Raw genomic sequence first — 14,177 nt, 5'->3', positions numbered from 1 at the left:
ATTATGGGTCTTAATTATAATTTTATTATAAAAATATTACAAAATAACAGACTATTAAGAACCTCTGTAAAATGACTGCAGACACTGGAAAAGGGAAGTGTGATTGCAAATAAACAGCAAGCTACTTGGTACATAAAGAATTTTTTGGTGTAAAGTACAACTTTCCAAATGGAAAAAGGTCAAGCCTAGGGGCTTTGTTAGCTTGTTTTCTATTCCCTTTAGTGGAGGGAGGAGTTGTTGCTTCACAGACAACAGAATGATGAAGTTGGAAAGGATGTCAGGTGATACTGTCCAATGCCTCTCCTCAAAAACAACATGCCCTAGACCCGGTTGCCAAGAACCACAACTCGATTGTCACTGAGTCTCTCCCACACTGGACATGGTTATTGGCGAGACATTAGCTGAAACAACATGAAATTTGTCACAACACCAAGTGATGTAAACAACTGTTTGCTCAGAAGCTCATTTGATGTATGTTCCGTTTATAATATTCAAAAAGATGGCAGAGTTACATCACCTGGAAATACAGCCCACATGGTCTGGTGTGTCATGGCAGTGTCACAACCCTTCTTCAAATGAACAGCAGAGTGAAAGAACAACTCTGTACTGCTTGAACTGGGGAAGAACCCCCAATCTGTGCTGTGCAATCAGAAGCTGACAGGTTTCCTCCTGCTCCTGTGTCCCTCACATGACACTGACGTAATCAGCGAAGGCTTGGGAGGAGTCCCACGCGTCGTTCACTACACTGCACACGGCTTTGAGACGCCGTAGCGCCTCTTGTGCTGTCTCTGCATCCTGGTCCAGCCAATTTTGGAAGAGGCGGAGGTGTGTGAATGGAAGCTGTCCCCCTCTCTGCTGGATGTGGCCTTCCAGCTTCTTTGTGAACTCCAGGAGCCCATCAGGTTTGATGCAATTTGAGCTTTCCAGGGAAAGAAGAAAAAGAAAAAACAATATGAGTCTAGGCTATAATTCAAGCAATTTAAATTACTGTTCCCTCTAGTAACTGCCAGTGCAGGTACCTAAGGAGGTTTCAAGGCCAAGTGCACCTTTTTTCAGCAGTATAAAATCTAAGTGTTTCTCATGCAAACCAACATTTAGTATGAAGGGCTGGAAACCTTTTTAAACCTTTTTAAAGTGGTAACAACTACCTAGTTAAACTCATTATCCATACCTCTTACTACTGACTGAAGTAGATGTCGCTGTGGCCTTAAAATGTTGCAGCTGTCAACTCTCTGGACCAAGGGACCTGGCCCAACCTACAGTGCAAAACAGTAAGTGATCATTTATCTCTTCCTGCTGAGAAAGTCTGAAGGGCATGTGTAAGATCCTGTTATTTCGAGGAGATTAAAAGGTCAATTCCCATGCAGAGATGTGTAAATAAATATCAAGTTGCATGCTGGATTTAAATCTTGTCAGAGGTACAGTAACAATCAGGCTTCAAGCCTGCTGAAGGAGTGTGGCCATGGTTGAATAAACTGCCAAGTCCTATGTACTCTGAGCAACCTGAGCCACAAGGATGTAAAGAATGGGGGGCAGAATCAAGCGAAGCAGTTGACAGTACTGCAGAAATGCCACCCACATGTGCTTCATGAAGGTTGCTGCCTATCTATCTCTAAGGCCATTCAGGGTCAAGAAGAGAGCAGCAGTTCTCACAGAAGGCCAATGCTGAGGAAAGGAATGCAGAGGCATTCTCAGGATGTGCCAGGAACAGTGACAGCATTCCCTTGCTATGAAGAGGCAGTGGGAACAGAGCTGTTCACACTGATGCCCAAGAATAAATATATGTAGAGATGTTAGTCCCAACCTACAGCTCAGGGAGTGTCTGAGGAGGCTCCCAAGGGAGCAGGAAACCAAAGCTGCTTTAAAGTGGGGCTTGGTTCCTTCTAAAGGTGAAATGTCTCCAAGATCCTGGAGGTCTCTGAGGGTCTATGTGCCCACTGCAGCATTCTCTGAGCTTTTCTTGGGCACACATTCCCTCAAGGAACAAAGCCATGCTTAGGTCCTCCTGCTGTCAGAGCATAGTTCAGCTCTCTCCCTCCCAAAACAATGAATTACATGTTTAAAGCAGCAGAATACCTGACATCCAGCTGGCAGAGAGAAGAGGAGGAATCTTCAGAGAAAATATCTGCAAGGGCAACCAGCCTGTGATTCCCTGAAAGAGAGAAATGCACTAGTAGATGCAAATTGGAAATGGTTTTAAAAATTGCCATAGGGCTGGGATAATAGTCCAGAAAAGGTGTCTGTAAGCATTTGAATGCAATACAAAGAGCCCACCTCTGGACCCCCAGTGTGTCCCCCTCAGTGACATCAAGTGAGTTCATCCCCCTGAGCACAGTGTTGGAGGCAAAGAAAACATTTGCAGATAGGGTAGTTTTGTTTCCCTAGAAAGGTCACAGTTTTGTTTGAGAAGTCCAGATGCAGCTTTGTTTTAGAAATTATGTATATTCAGGTTATCCCAAGCTTTCCTGTTTTACTTTGTTATTTTAACAGAAAACAATATTCTGGATTTATCTGCAGTTAATTTCTCAAACATTTCTACTTGGTCTGTGATTCCAGAAGCCCATCACTTCTGTTAATTCAGTTCCACTTCTTTGACACAAATCCTCCTCTACTTGTTCTCATCCCTCCAGTGGCTGCCAACAGCTGTTGAAACACAAACTGCCCAAACTTGGGCAAAATCTGTGCCTCTGAATCAGAGGCAGTGCATCTGACGCTGGATCTGCTCCTGTTAAAGTCTGAAGCAGATCAATGTTCCCTCAAATCTGGAGATCTGCTGGAACTTCCATTTGCTGCAGAGAAAAGCAGCTATAATTCTTGCACAGTACTTTGGTACACTGCTGAATGCAACTGAAATTTTGCCTTTAAAAATAGATCCAGTGCTCCTAATTTTGTGAACTAAATCGCACTGTTCCTGCATAGGGCAAGTTAGCACTAAGGTCAGCAGCTCTCAGTGGTGCTGACTCCAGCCCCAGAGTTCCCTCCAGAGAGCTGCTCTAAGGCCCCACAGCCACACACAGCATACGCACCCAGGCGGTTCCCAGGCAGTCTGAGGCTCTTGAGTGATGAATTTCTTTTCACTGTATTGATTATTTCTGACAAAAATTCAGCAGTAGAGCTTTCAAACAGCCGGCAGAAGGAAAACGTGATTTCTATGAAGAAATGGATTTACAGTACATATGAGTACTCCCTGTGCTACATTATTCCAAAATTACATTCTGCAGACAGCTCCAGCCCCTAATCCACATGTAAGAACAAAGTTCCTCCAGCAGTGGATTGCATATAACAGCACTTCTGCTCTGTCAGGAAGAGAGCAGAGATGACACCCAGGCAAGTGGCTCTACCAGCTCACTCAGTTAAAGGCTGATGTGCTCTGCAGGTTAAAAATCTTTGTTTTATAGCTGAGACTGCAGACACTTCCCTGCAGGGTTTACCAGCAGCTGCCCTGCTCCACTGGCACAAAGATAGGCATGTTCCCATTCTGACAACACCTGCAGATCTGTTCCAAATATCTGTGACATTTGGCTAAACGTTACACATTCAAAGATCCCCTCTTAAATGCCAGCCAGCCAAAAGCAGCCACCCACAGCACCTTTCCAAGCATTAGTACTCAGGAGCTCGCTGTACCTTGTAGGCCAGGATCCTGAAGCAAAAGCAGAACTTCTTTCTGGTGCTCAGCCAGGTTCACATCATGAAAGCTCAGTTTCTTCAAATTTGAAGTACACTCTAAAAGCAAAACAAGTTCTCAGGTAAAGCACTGCACATCCTTGGGGTAAAAAGACCCTGACCCAACTACCAGCTAACACCCAAAAACTGACTTAGACTGTGGGTAATTTGTGCTGGATTGTGGATAATTAAAAAGGAACCATTGTGCTGTGCAGGATCATCCACATAACACAGCATGTGGGATGGTTGACACCCATTCCCTTTTCTCGGGAGACTTCAAGGATGTCCATGCTGAAGAGATTGACCCACCTAAGCTGGCTTCATGCTACAGGACGGAAGACCACAGCATGGAAGCTACAGTGTGTGTGCCCCAGTGATGCTGCCTATGGGTTAGCAGAGTACCTTTGAGCACCTCCAAAAGGAGCCCGAGTTCCTGGGGGCAGGGCAGTGTGGCACTGTCAAGGGACAGCTGCTGGAGGGACTTGGACGCCTTGAGCACTGGCCGCAGGAACGCAGCGTGCAGAGGTTCCCTGGGGAATCGGATCTCCAGCACCTCCAGGCAGCTTTCTAAAGGAAGAAAAACAAAGAGTTTGCTCTGGAGTGCCTGTCTTCAGTGTAGCTACAGCAAGCAGGAAGCCTCAATGCCCAACACCACCATCCTTTAGATTGATAGAAACTGCCTATGCACCATGCCCTGCCCTAAGGAGCTATGGCAACTCAGACCTGGAGTATGTCAATCACAACTCACTCCAGGATTCCTGCCAGACCAAAGGGCCACCAATTCCTACTGTGCTCACCAATGCCTGATAAAAAGGCACCCTTTAAGGCAAAGGCCAGCCAGTATCTTCCCAGGTCTTTCTTGACCCCACTCCAAACTGCTCAGGCTTTGCTCACTGCTTTTCTGGCAATTCAAGGGCCAGTGAGGGTGATGGGAGACCTGTGAGCTGAGCACCTACTGCTGTAGCTCCCAGGCTGTAATCCAAAGGATTGGGTAGTGTTTTGCCATCTCCTGTGGTATTGTGATGATCAAAGGATGCTTTCCCTCTGCTTAAGAGCATGTCTAAGGCTTGCAGCCTCACAGTCAATGGGACAGACAAAATGGGAGGTCACAGTCAATTTACAGATCTGGAGGGAAAGTCCATGGACAGTCACAGGTAGCAGGCTGTGACTGGCCCTGCACAAAGCTGATGTTGCAGAATGTTGGGATACAGCAATAAAACATTTTCTCCAAGATTCCAGCTCCACCGAACACCTTAGATTGGAAGGGACAAACTGCAACAACTAACTCAGAAAGGTAAGGCTGTAATTGCCTAACAACAAACCATCATAACAGTGTTGAGTAAAGCCTTTACAGCTCTACCTGCCTGCCATCACTCAGAATGATGATTCCTACCTGGAATTTCTGCCTCGCTGCAGCTTGGACTCGCCTCTGGCCTGCTGCCCTCCAGCTGGTTTTTGAGGTCGAAGCTGACCGAGAGCGTGTGGAGCTGGGGAAGGGCACTCAGGATGCAGCGGACGAGCTCCATGCAAGGCATGTGGGAGAACATGTCGCTCACACGGAGCACACGGAAACGGCACTCTGGGTGGCGGGACAGGGCCCGGAGCCCGGAGAGGATGCAGGAGATGTTGGCATCCAGTCCTGGAACAGCATTTGTACAGAAAAGTGTCAGCTGTGTGTGTAGGCAGACATGCAGAGCTGGAGCAGCAGCAGTCCGAGTCAAAGGCTAAACTCACAGACCGCTTTATCCACACATCCTGAAGCTACGCTCTGTGCATGGCAGATGCATATCTGGCTCTTCCCTTTGCCCTCTCTGAAAGGTGTTTAAGCACAAAGCCAGGGGCTGCTCTGGGACAGAGAGATCCCATTCTCTCCCTTAAGTCCTCACACTCATTAAACATCTCACCAAACACCTTTCTCAAGATGGGGCACTGATATTCCTACAATGCCCCTTCCTATGAAAATTAACACAGGGTAAACCCGAGCAGTAAGCCAGATCATTAGAGCAGGTGTCCTATTCACAGCACTGACCATTGTAGGACAGAACCAGGTTTTCCAAAGACACCCAGGAGCTCAGCAGGTTACTCAGAGTCCGACATGTCTCCCCAGTCAAAGGAATGGAGAACAATTCCAGCGTGGAGACACTTCGGAAGCAGTGTGCAGCTTTCAGAGAAAGGATTCCAGCAGGTCCTCCTCTTTTCTTACAGCCAGCATGACCAGTGCATGGAGATCCTGGGATGGAACTTGTCCAGTTCTCAGTTGTCTCTCCCTCTGTGGTCCTGGTTTTGTCCAGTAACCCTGAATTATCCTCTCTAGCAACAGTAAAAACAAAATCATAGAGATCTTCTGGGTCAACACAGTGTCCCCTGCTCCGCCTGAGGCAGCGACGTTTCCTCCCTACTGCAGGTTTCTGCCATCTGCGTGTCTTTCGAGGAATGGGGTGACAAGACAGCTGCTCTGACCTGGAACAAGGGGAAGAACCCCCCTGAATGCTGGTGTGGCCACAGGGCACCTCACTGCTTGTCTCTTCACAGGCTGGGCTTTGCAGAGGATGATTTCTGGGGCCAGAGAGGACAGAGGTCATGCGAGCATCAGCATCTTTTGGGGATCTCTTCTGTTTCTCACCACCGCTCCCTTCCTGCTCAGCATTACAGCCCCTCTCTGCTCCCTCCTGTGCTGACTCCTGGCTTTGGGCTGTGTCCTCCTCTCTGCAAAGGCCACATGGGCTGCCGTGATAGGCAAGGGCATTTCCCGAGCGCCAAAACCCAGCACTCATGGTCAGGATGAGAACGAGAAGAACCGTGTCGGGAACAGGCCAGGAGCACATGGACACCTGGCTGACGGAGCCGTGGTGGATCAGCCGGTGAAGGAGCAAAGCCAGCGAGCGCCTGACGGACTGGTCACAGGAGAGGAGGTGCTGGAACTTCAGGACCCGCAGGGAGCCAGCCAGGTTTTCAAGCACTTTGTGGTTGTGCTCGGCAGCGAGTTCCACAGCCCCCTGGAGCATGTTGCAGAGGGTGAGCTGGGAAACGTGCGGGGAGCTGTGCAGCAGTGGCGAAAAGTGACGGTCGTGGAGGCGCCAGTCAGAGGAAACGTCCAAGACACCATGGAGGACGTTGGAGAAGAACGTTTCAAGGAACTTCTTCCTCCAGCATGTTATGCTCTGCAATAGAACAATAGGGCGTAGGAATAAAAAGTCAGCATCCCTTTTTCTTGTTCTTTTTAAGTTAAATTATTGCTGTCTGCTAACCTGGTGTCCAAAAAACCTCTCCTGCTAGCTCCACTGAGACCACCTCTAGTTCTCACCATCCTTCCTCAGTGTGTTCCTTTAAAACCTGAGTGAACCCCATTGCTCTCTTCATCCTCTTTCTGGCCTAATTTAAACACTCTGTGGTTTGGAGCTGGGCCTTTTTTTTTTTTTTTTTTGCCTATTAAAAACCACGTCACCAGCAATTTTCTTCTAGCATCTATTTACTGGCTGTCATTAAGTTGTCTGTAAATGATTCTTCTACAAGGATGAAGCAATGAAGCTGCTTCAGTTTTTGTACATAAAACCATTCTCCAAGCTCACTGTCTTCTCTATTTTTCTCATGCTTTGTAAGACATCAGCATATTTTTTTTGCCAGTGTAGGTGTAAACATGATAGAAGATACTGTTTTTATCCTCTGTTTCAGTGAGGATCTCTGAAGACAAAAACTTACTCTTTTGGCAAACTCAGTGTTGGGAGATGAAGGGTGTGGCTGTACCCTATGTTTCCTTTATAAATCCCATTTCCCAAAATGTTTGTATTACCAGGGTCATGCCTTGGTCCGGAGCTCTACAAACGCTTACAAACAGGTGCAGGAATTGATTGGAGGTAGCCAGAAAGAAAACCTCATGGAAAACAGCAGAAACAGGGCTCCTGTGTCGAGCCCCTTGTCCCACCAGAGCGATTCCTCACCTCCGAGTTGGGCGGCCTGGTTTTCATCACATCGTCCCACAGCTTGCGCCAGATGGGCTGTGTCGACAGGCCTGGGGGGAAGAATCATCAACCGAGCGTTTCACCCCTCTCCGTGTCCTGCTCCGGAGCTCGATGGATGCCGGGGACACAGCCCGAGCCCGTCCGGGCGTGGGATACAGCGCGGTGTCCCCGGGACCGCTGTGGGTCGGGGTGCCGTGTCCCGCCGGGAGCGCTCCTCTCTCCAGCTGAGGTCCCTGCGCTGTGGGCTCCTCCCGCCGGCTTTGGGGGCATCTCCCCAGTGTCCCCCGTCAGTTTGAGGGGCCCGTCCCTCCCGCCCGCGGTGTCCCCGCCGCTGTCACCTGCTCTCCGCGCCGCGTCCTCGGCCCGCTCGAGGTGGAAGATGGTGAGGAGCGGCAGGAGCCCCCGCAGGAGGTGTCCGGGCAGCGCTGCGGAGAGCCAGAGGCAGAGTGCGGCAGGGTGCGGGCAGGCCCGCGCCCCGCGCCCCGCCGCCCCGCGCCTTACCCCAGACGTCCCGCTCCAGGGCGGCCATGCTGCGGCTGACGGCGGCCGCGCTCAGCGCCAACAGGCTGCGCGGCCGCTCGGCCGCCATCACCGCCTCGGGCTCGGCCCGCCCGCGCCGCGCCGCCATCTCGGGAAGCGGCCCGAGCGGCCGGCCATGCTGGGGAGGTCGTGCCGAGCAGCGGGCGCACAGACGGGCGGTCACAGCCCGGCCGAGCCGGCCCCGAGGCCGAGGCACGCAGGAGGGAGGGAGAGGAACGGCGGGAGCGCAGCCACGGCCGGCTCGGCGCGGCCACACGCGCGGCCGCTGCCAGCCGCCATGTCTGGAAGGGCCGCGCCGCGGGCCAAGCACCGCCCCGCGGAGGGAGCGGTTCCGCTACCGGCGCGGGCAGCGGCGGTTCCGGCGGGTGACCCTGCCGAGTCCTTCTGTGCGGCGGCAGCGCCATGGGGCAGCGCGGGGAGCCCGAGGTGAGCGCGGGGGCCCGGGGCTCGCCCGGCACCCCCGGGCGGGCAGCCGGGCGGTAACGCTGTGCTCTCTTGTCTTTCCGCAGGAGGAGGAGGAAGAGCTCGTGGTAAGGCGGGGAGCCGCGGCGGGGACTCGCGGCTGCCCGGGGCCGTCAGCACCGACGAACAGGCTCGGGGGGGCTCGGGCCCGCGGTCCGGAGCTCCGTGGGGAGGCCGGGCTGCGCTGTGCATGCGGGGCTCCCTCCTGAAGCGCTGGGGCTCGGGGGGAAGCGGCGTGCGGGGCTGTCCCTGTGCTCACCGCGGCCCCGTGTCCGCAGGACCCCCTGACCACGCTGCGGGAGCAGTGCGAGCAGATAGAGAAATGCGTGAAGGCGCGGGAGCGGCTGGAGCTGTGTAACGAGCGGGTGTCCTCCCACCCCGAGACCGAGGAGCAGTGCACAGAGGAGCTCTTCGACTTCCTGCACGCCAGGGACCACTGCGTAAGTGCAGCGGCCCTGCTGCGGCTCTGAGCACAGCTGCCAGGTTGAATGGGAGCTGTGGTACCTCTTCAGTCCCGTTTTCTTGTTTAATGTTTGATTTCTCCTTGTTAGAATAAATCCAGCTGGGATTCAGCACGTTACTAAACAATTAAATAACTCAAACCCAGCGTTTGTACCCTGCAAATGCCACTTAGCTGTTTCTGTCTTGTACTTGCCATTTTAAAGTTTTGAACCTGAGCTGAAGGTTTGTAAAGCACCTCAGTAGTGTTGTTGAATGACTTTTTGCAGCTGTGGAGGTGTGCATTGTTGGCCCAGAAAACCAGTAGGCACCAACACCTTGTTGATTTCCATCCCTAAGCCATAGGTTACTGAGGGCTCTCTTTCTTTCCAGGTTGCTCACAAGCTTTTCAGTAAGCTGAAGTGAAGGGGGCATGGTTGTCCATCTGCTTCCACAGTCAGTGCCAGCGGTTCTTGGGTCACAGTTCTGCTTCCTGCAGTCCATCCTTCCTACTGAGCATGAACGAAACGGCTTCCTGGCAGCCCGTCACTGCCTCTGTGCTCCTGGAAGATGTGCAGCTGTGCAAAAAAAAAAAAACCCAACGTGTTGATGTTCTGTAATTTTCCGTATTAAACATTGAGAGTTCCTGTGGAAGTGCCTTGTGTTTATTTCCTAGTTCATGTGCTTCTGACTTGTACTGGGTAAAGATGAAATCAAGTGTGTGTCAGAGCCCAGTTAAGGGCAGGAGAGTTTTCCTCACTTGTGGGAATGTCATTTTTCTTCTGCCATGATGCTGCTGCAGCCCAATCCCAGGGAGAAGAGTTTGTCTGTGGGAGCCACAATGATTATTCCTAAGCCCCTGAAGAACAGTGTTGTTCACACAGTATGTTCTGACTAAATTAGACTAAAGGAAGTGACCCTTTTCTAGGAGAGAAAAGCTTGTCCCCACGAGCTTTCCCCCAGGGGAAAGCTGTCACCTGTTCCTGGAAGAGCCTCTGGCAGCAGCCAGCTCTGCCCAAGAATCCAACCACATGGCTGTGGAGGCGCATGGGGTGGTTCACCTACTCAAGCCTCGGTCAGGGTCACCTGGGGGGAGCTAAATCCTTTCTGTGTGAATTACCAGCCTGTTCTGCTCACCCTGGGATTGTCCTGTCCGTGCTCTGCCTGCTCCTTTCGCGAGAGACAGTGTTTGGTAGGAGGAAAAATAGGGTATCTCACGGCTATTCTTCAAAGCGGAATGAAAGCCACCAGTTTATAAATCCGGGCGTTTACCCATGAAGTACTCTCTGCTCCTTTCGCGCGGTCCCTCGCCAGCCGCGCCCCGAGCGCTCCCCGGTCCCGCCCCGGAAGGCGAGCGGCGATGGCGGCGCTGGGCGGGCGCGGGCGGGCGGCGGCCGCGCTGCTGCGCCGGGCCCCGGGAGCGGCCCCGGGAGCGGCCCCGGGAGCGGCCCCGGGAGCGGCCCCGGGAGCCGGGCCGCGCCGGCACCGGCACAAGGAGAAGTGGGTGAGCTGGGCCGGGGCGGGACCGGAGCGCGGCGCACCACGGCGCTGCTTGCACCTCGCCCTTGACCGCACTGACGCGGTGCAGATCCCCGCCTCATCCCCTCGCTGCTCCCTCCTGCCGCCGCTCTGCCTGCGGCCGTGCCCAGCCACGTCCGGCCTTCCACAGAGCCCTGGAATCGCTGCGTGCGCTGAGCTGCAAGGGATGCTTCAGGATGCCGCTCCTGGCCCTGCACAGGACACTGCCAGCAGTCCCGTCCTGTGCCAGAGAGCATTGTCCAAATGCCTCTTGAACTAACACAGGCTTGGTGCTGGGACCCCTTCCCTGGGGAGCCTCCTTCAGTGCCCAAGCGTCCCGTGCGTGAAAAGCCTTTTCCTGTTACACAACATAAACCCCCCTGTCGCAGCTTCATGCCATTCCCTCTGGTCCTGTCACACTCACACTCCAGAAGGGCCTCATGGACTTCTGGCAGCACAGAATCAATGCTGGATTCTCCCAGAAGAACATGAAGGCTGGGTGGGGATCCTGGGTATGGAGGTATCAAGGTGTTTTGCCTTTTAACACTTCTATTATTTTTCCCCACAAGGCTACCACGGCCCCACGCATCCCGTCCACGCGGCTGGCGCTGCACCACTTCGACACGAGCTATGGCCTGCACCTGGGGGCCCTGTGGCCCTCGGTCCGTGCTGCCCTGCTCTGCGAGCAGAAGTACGGGGCCCTCCTCAACAACTTCGCTGCTGCTGACCATGTTCCCCGAGAGCTGGAGCTGCTCAACGCCACTGATTTTGTTTCTGAGGCCCCCCAGAAGGCGCAGCAATGGCAGCGGGGTGCAGCTGTGGGGGAGGCGGCCACAGGGTGCCAGGAGGACTCTGGTGAGAGCAGGACTGGGCTGCAGGCAGAAATGGTGACCCAGGCAGAGATGGCCCCACCACTTTGCACCTCCAAAATCAAGTGTTACACCTTCCCCAGGGGTGACATCACGCGCTTTCGTCCTGCACGGTGAGGCATCCCTGACAGTCCGCCCTGGTCTTTGCCAGCCTCAGGGGCATGGCTCATGTGTCGCCATCCTCACTTCCAACTGCTCTTTTACTTTCTTTTCCCCTCCAACATTTGCTTTTGTATGCAAACTGATGATTTCAGGCCAGATGCTCTGGGGTTCCTCGACTATTACCTCATGGATGCAGCATCTCTCCTGCCTGTCCTGGCTCTCGATGTGCAGCCAGATGACTTTGTCCTCGACCTCTGTGCGGCTCCGGGTGGGAAGACTCTGGCTCTGCTGCAGACTGGGTTTTGTGGTGAGTGGGGATGGGTGTTCCTTGTTCCCGTGTGTAAAACAGGCCTGGAGCAGTGTACTGCACCCATTCATGTCTGATCATTAATAATTTCTGTGTGTAAGAGCTGGGAATCAGGTATGCTTCTGCAAAAGTGACATTCCCAGTGTGCCTGTTCTGTCCTGTCAGGGTATCTGGCAGCCAACGACGTCTCTGCTTCCCGGACAAAGAGGCTGTACCACATTCTCCATAGCTATGTCCCCAAAGAAGTCAGGGATACTGTCAGTGTCACATCCTACGACGGAAGGGACTGGGACCAGGTGAAAGGAGGCACTTTCCATAAGGTATGTGCTGGGGAAGCAGTGAAGATAAACCCATGAAATTCACTTCTCTTTTTGAGGAAGACAGAAGCTTATCCTTCCACATAACTGTAGTTTTCTGTAATCATAACTGCAGAGAAGGAGAGAAGACCAGGACATAAGGAGTAAGATTTCCTCCTGCTATCCCTTCCTGCAGGATCTGGTGCATATGGGCATCTAGAGTTGTACCTTTACTTGCCTGTGTAACACCCTTTGGAAATCCTGTTCTTGTCCATCGCTTGGAAGGGGTTAAATGTGAAGATTAGATAATTCTGACTTGTCAGCCATGTCCAGCCACAAGGGCTGGGCTGGGTACTCCGGGATGCTGCAGCAGCAGTGCCTGTGTGTGGTGCAGGAGCATTGCCAGGGACGCACAAAGACCTGGGACATTAAATGAGGACGTGAGTTAGTGCAGGATATTTTCCACCATTTTTGCACGTTCCCAAAATGCCAAAGCGGCCAGATGATTACAGTTCAGTGTGATGCACACCTGTGTTCAGGCATTGAGAGCTGTTGGCAGGGGTGGAGGAGGTGGGCATGGGGCTGGCTGCAGGAGGGGACTCACTGAGCTTGACCTGTGCATGGGGCTGAGGTGGAACCTCTGCTGCTGCAGGTGCTGGTGGATGTGCCCTGCACGACAGACAGACACTCTGCCATGGAGGAGGAGAACAACATCTTCCACAAGAGGCGAACCAAAGAGCGTCAGATGTTGCCCATGCTGCAGCTGCAGCTGCTGATGTGAGTGAGCTTGGTTGTGTTGTGTTCCCTGAAACTTCTTACTCTGTCCCCAACTGGGAATTGTGGAAGCCATGTGTAGTTTTCTGGCAGTAGTTGGAACACATGAAATCACATTAAGTGTAGGAAAGTGCAGATGTTCTTGGTCAGATCACTTGTCCTCCTGTCCCCAGAAGCAGTGGTAGGATATAGGGAGAAGGGCTAAGAAACAGGATGGGTACAGTTGTTTTGGGTGGTGATCTCCTGGGTCCCAGCAGTCAACCCTGGAAGATTCCTGAGTGCCCACCTATCCCAGCACATGGGAGGATGTGTGGTGCTGGGAAGGGCCACAGCTTGTCACTGTGTGCTGTGTGCTGTGGCAATAAGGAGGCAGATTAGAGAGTCCCATGGCAACACTTGAACTGTAATCTCTTCCCCTGTACGTATTTCCTGTTCCTTTGGATGTGACTGCAGGATTACATCTTCCAGCTGCTCTCCAGTAGCATCTCCCACGTTAAATCCTTTATTAGTATAAGTACTGTTTGACTCTTTGCCCTGGCCCAAAACACTGCTCATGTTACAGTGGCCCAGACTGCTGAGCCTGTGGAGTTCAGTGGGGTTTGTCTGTCACTTCCTATGAGTCCCCTGTTGGCTTCCCAGTTTTGGTGGGTGGGAATGCCCCTCAGTGTCCTCCCTCAGAGCCCTCTGGTGACCATGTGTGTGCTCACCTCACTGCAGGGCTGGGATCCTGGCGGCGAGGCCGGGAGGAGCTGTGGTGTATTCCACGTGCTCGCTGTCCCCGCTGCAGAACGAGTGTGTGGTGGAGAGGGCGCTGGACGTTGCAGGAGCCCACTTCAACATCAGTGTGCACGTGGAGGCGCTGAGCCACTTCCGGACGCTCTTCCAGGACACGTTTTCCTTCTTCTCGGACTGCCGGCTCGGGGAGCTTGTCCTGCCTCACCTCACAGCCAACTTTGGGCCGATGTATTTCTGCAAATTACGTCGGATGTAGAAGGGGCAACAGAATCTGTCTGTTTGCTGTCAGGAAATGGCCCAATATTTAAGGGAAAGCAGAACTGCTTGATATTTATTTTTCTTTCTAAAATGTCCCAAAGGAAGTCTGCTTTTTTTACTGCAGACAGGGAATAAATGAGAAGGACCTGCTGTGGCGTTTCCTGAACACTTATCTGTTTGAGGCTGAGGCGTTTAATCTAGGAAAGAGAGAGAGGTCTTATCAGAGGGAGCAATTTATCCATCTGTGTGGGATGGG

General features: G+C 52.7%; 3 protein-coding genes across 6 annotated transcripts; 2 read left to right on the top strand and 1 right to left on the bottom strand.

Annotated features, from left to right (window-relative positions):
- Position 1: 1 nt before the first annotated feature.
- Positions 2–8,480, bottom strand: LRRC41 (leucine rich repeat containing 41). 4 transcript variants are annotated; one of them, XM_021528812.2, is made up of 11 exons: positions 8,124–8,472; positions 7,961–8,047; positions 7,602–7,672; positions 5,693–6,824; positions 5,057–5,302; positions 4,066–4,230; positions 3,625–3,723; positions 3,027–3,149; positions 2,077–2,152; positions 1,172–1,256; positions 2–919 (listed from the first exon to the last, which is right to left on the bottom strand). In XM_021528812.2, the coding sequence occupies exons 1-10, from the start codon at positions 8,248–8,250 to the stop codon at positions 1,208–1,210; spliced, it is 2,175 nt and encodes a 724-aa protein (XP_021384487.2). In that variant the 5' UTR covers positions 8,251–8,472; the 3' UTR covers positions 2–919; positions 1,172–1,207. The 4 variants fall into 4 exon arrangements, with proteins under 4 accessions (XP_021384487.2, XP_021384467.2, XP_085442412.1 ...); XM_021528792.4 differs by lacking the exon at positions 1,172–1,256 and having other exon boundaries at positions 8,124–8,480; XM_085586286.1 differs by lacking the exon at positions 4,066–4,230.
- A 36-nt stretch (positions 8,481–8,516) lies between these two features.
- On the top strand, positions 8,517–9,716 carry UQCRH (ubiquinol-cytochrome c reductase hinge protein). The gene is made up of 4 exons (XM_021528838.4): positions 8,517–8,588; positions 8,672–8,692; positions 8,903–9,064; positions 9,456–9,716. The coding sequence occupies exons 1-4, from the start codon at positions 8,565–8,567 to the stop codon at positions 9,486–9,488; spliced, it is 240 nt and encodes a 79-aa protein (XP_021384513.1). The 5' UTR covers positions 8,517–8,564; the 3' UTR covers positions 9,489–9,716.
- Positions 9,717–10,401: 685 nt separating this feature from the next.
- Positions 10,402–14,071, top strand: NSUN4 (NOP2/Sun RNA methyltransferase 4). The gene is made up of 6 exons (XM_021528891.4): positions 10,402–10,566; positions 11,150–11,562; positions 11,704–11,858; positions 12,024–12,178; positions 12,807–12,931; positions 13,646–14,071. The coding sequence occupies exons 1-6, from the start codon at positions 10,423–10,425 to the stop codon at positions 13,917–13,919; spliced, it is 1,266 nt and encodes a 421-aa protein (XP_021384566.2). The 5' UTR covers positions 10,402–10,422; the 3' UTR covers positions 13,920–14,071.
- Positions 14,072–14,177: the final 106 nt, after the last annotated feature.

This window comes from Lonchura striata, chromosome 8, assembly GCF_050655825.1.
Source record: "Lonchura striata isolate lonStrDom1 chromosome 8, ASM5065582v1, whole genome shotgun sequence".
Lineage (NCBI taxonomy): Eukaryota > Metazoa > Chordata > Aves > Passeriformes > Estrildidae > Lonchura > Lonchura striata.
This window is presented reverse-complemented; position numbering and strand designations above follow the sequence as displayed.

Coding starts and splice junctions, on each gene's coding strand:
- LRRC41 (XM_021528792.4), bottom strand. CDS start 8,250: ATGGCGGCGCGGCGCGGGCGGGCCGAGCCCGAGGCGGTGATGGCGGCC. Junction 7,673..7,960: donor GGACGCGGCGCGGAGAGCAG/GTGACAGCGGCG, acceptor TCTTCCCCCCAG/GCCTGTCGACACAGCCCATC. Junction 3,724..4,065: donor CCTTTTGGAGGTGCTCAAAG/GTACTCTGCTAA, acceptor TTTTGCTTTTAG/AGTGTACTTCAAATTTGAAG.
- UQCRH (XM_021528838.4), top strand. CDS start 8,565: ATGGGGCAGCGCGGGGAGCCCGAG. Junction 8,693..8,902: donor AGGAGGAGGAAGAGCTCGTG/GTAAGGCGGGGA, acceptor CCGTGTCCGCAG/GACCCCCTGACCACGCTGCG. Junction 9,065..9,455: donor TGCACGCCAGGGACCACTGC/GTAAGTGCAGCG, acceptor CTTTCTTTCCAG/GTTGCTCACAAGCTTTTCAG.
- NSUN4 (XM_021528891.4), top strand. CDS start 10,423: ATGGCGGCGCTGGGCGGGCGCGGGCGGGCGGCGGCCGCGCTGCTGCGC. Junction 10,567..11,149: donor ACCGGCACAAGGAGAAGTGG/GTGAGCTGGGCC, acceptor TTTCCCCACAAG/GCTACCACGGCCCCACGCAT. Junction 11,859..12,023: donor GCTGCAGACTGGGTTTTGTG/GTGAGTGGGGAT, acceptor CTGTCCTGTCAG/GGTATCTGGCAGCCAACGAC.